This window comes from Ceratosolen solmsi, unplaced genomic scaffold (assembly GCF_000503995.2).
Source record: "Ceratosolen solmsi marchali unplaced genomic scaffold, CerSol_1.0 C3491370, whole genome shotgun sequence".
Lineage (NCBI taxonomy): Eukaryota > Metazoa > Arthropoda > Insecta > Hymenoptera > Agaonidae > Ceratosolen > Ceratosolen solmsi.
Window position 1 is genome coordinate 1 of NW_011948712.1, and position 1,647 is coordinate 1,647.

At 41.4% G+C, this 1,647-nt stretch overlaps 1 protein-coding gene across 1 annotated transcript; it reads right to left on the reverse strand.

Moving 5' to 3' along the window:
* Positions 1 to 4: 4 nt before the first annotated feature.
* LOC105367093 (T-box transcription factor TBX20-like) lies at positions 5 to 179 on the reverse strand (the record flags this gene model as incomplete). The annotated part of the gene is made up of 1 exon (XM_011505721.1): positions 5 to 179. A coding segment is annotated over one exon (175 nt), but the record flags the coding sequence as incomplete, so codon positions are not given.
* Between the last annotated feature and the right edge of the window lie 1,468 nt (positions 180 to 1,647).

A 1,647-nucleotide genomic window follows, 5' to 3' on the forward strand; every position in this document is an offset into this window, starting at 1 on the left:
GATGAACGTAGAGGCGCGCCGGCGCCGGGGGATCGGCCTTGCCAGCTACGAGCCAGCAGCTACGGTGATAGGCATAGCGATATCGCTTCTCGTCCACGGGCACGATGTCCATCAGCACCGCGTAGAAGCCTTCGGGCCTCAGCCCGTTGAACGACACTCTGCAGGTGGGGAACATCCTCCTACGGGCAAACGAGAGTCGAAGATTATTATCTGGATGGATATGAAAATGTGAGTGGGGCTTTTTAGTTTTTGTTTACCGTCCAATCTCGTTTATCCCTGCCACTTTTCTAGAGCGTGGGGATTGATCTTATCGGGCTTGACGCTCCTACGGCTCTTGCCAGCGAAATTCCTCATTTAACGCCTAGCGCGATAAGTTTGCCGACCGCGCGCATCTTTTTAGCCCAGGTGGGCGCAGCTATTTCTTGCCGCCGTCTCCTTTTGTCTTCGAGTATTAAGCAAGTGGAGCATTAAGTGCCCATTGTTCCTTGCCGGTAATTGCTTTCGCTAATAAACGTACGACTTATGAATGACCAATGGGACAAAAATTATTCGAATACCATTAGAATGGAGTATTGAGGTGACCGGACGGACGCGCTGCTCCAATGACGAGAATATTATTATGCGCATTCCGAGATACTTTAAGACATTTATCGCAAATATTTCGCGATCGCTCGTTATCCATTCGCAGATCACAAATTACACTCGCTGCAATATATTACGACTTGTCGAACTACATTCAATAATAATTACCTTTATATTTATTCATTAGTATAGACGGATTCGTTACCCGTCACCGTAAAAATACTTAAACATTATATTGAACATACTTTAAGTGCGATATTGTACAGCGGACTTATTTAAATAAAATTCACGTACACGTTTCTTGACAAGAGTTTATTATTAATTTAATTAAATTGTCAAATTGTCAATATTTTGGTGCTTAAAGTGAGTAGATTGAATTTACTTGGCCCATACAATTGCTTGTAACATTACTGTTAAATCCTTCGCCTGTCGACTATACAAATCCAATGGAATTCAAGAATTATTCAAGAACGTTTCGCATATTTGGTCGACGAAGATGACATGTGACTGCAAATATGAAAGAATCGTTGGAAAACGCTAAAAATATGTGTGACGTGAGGGGCTGCCTCGCTTGGGCCAGCCAAACACAAACAACGTAAGTAAATGATCGTAGTCAATATTCCGAGTATAAATAAGTTCTTCTCTTACTCGGCAATACTCGATGGTAATGGTAGATAAGGATGCCCTTTTCAATATGGAGCGCTTAGAGTGTGCTGTGAGATAGAGTGTGCGCATAGACGAGTCACGAGCGAGACCGATAATTTCGATCCTGACGTTTTAGCAGTACGTGGAGTGATTCTTGGATGAGGAATTGCACACCCGAGGATATCCATACTCTTACGATGGAAGAAATTAAGAAAGCTTGCGAATTTAAGTCATTGATAAATGTAAATATTATGTCAACGCTCGTGCGAGCTATGATTATGTCAATGAAAGGCTACTGTACGTAAGTGCGTGCGTGACTGTAAAGACTCGTTATTCCTCGAAATACTTTAACAAAGATGAATAAAATGTTGCCAATGCAAATAATTAATCAATATATATATATATATATATATATATATA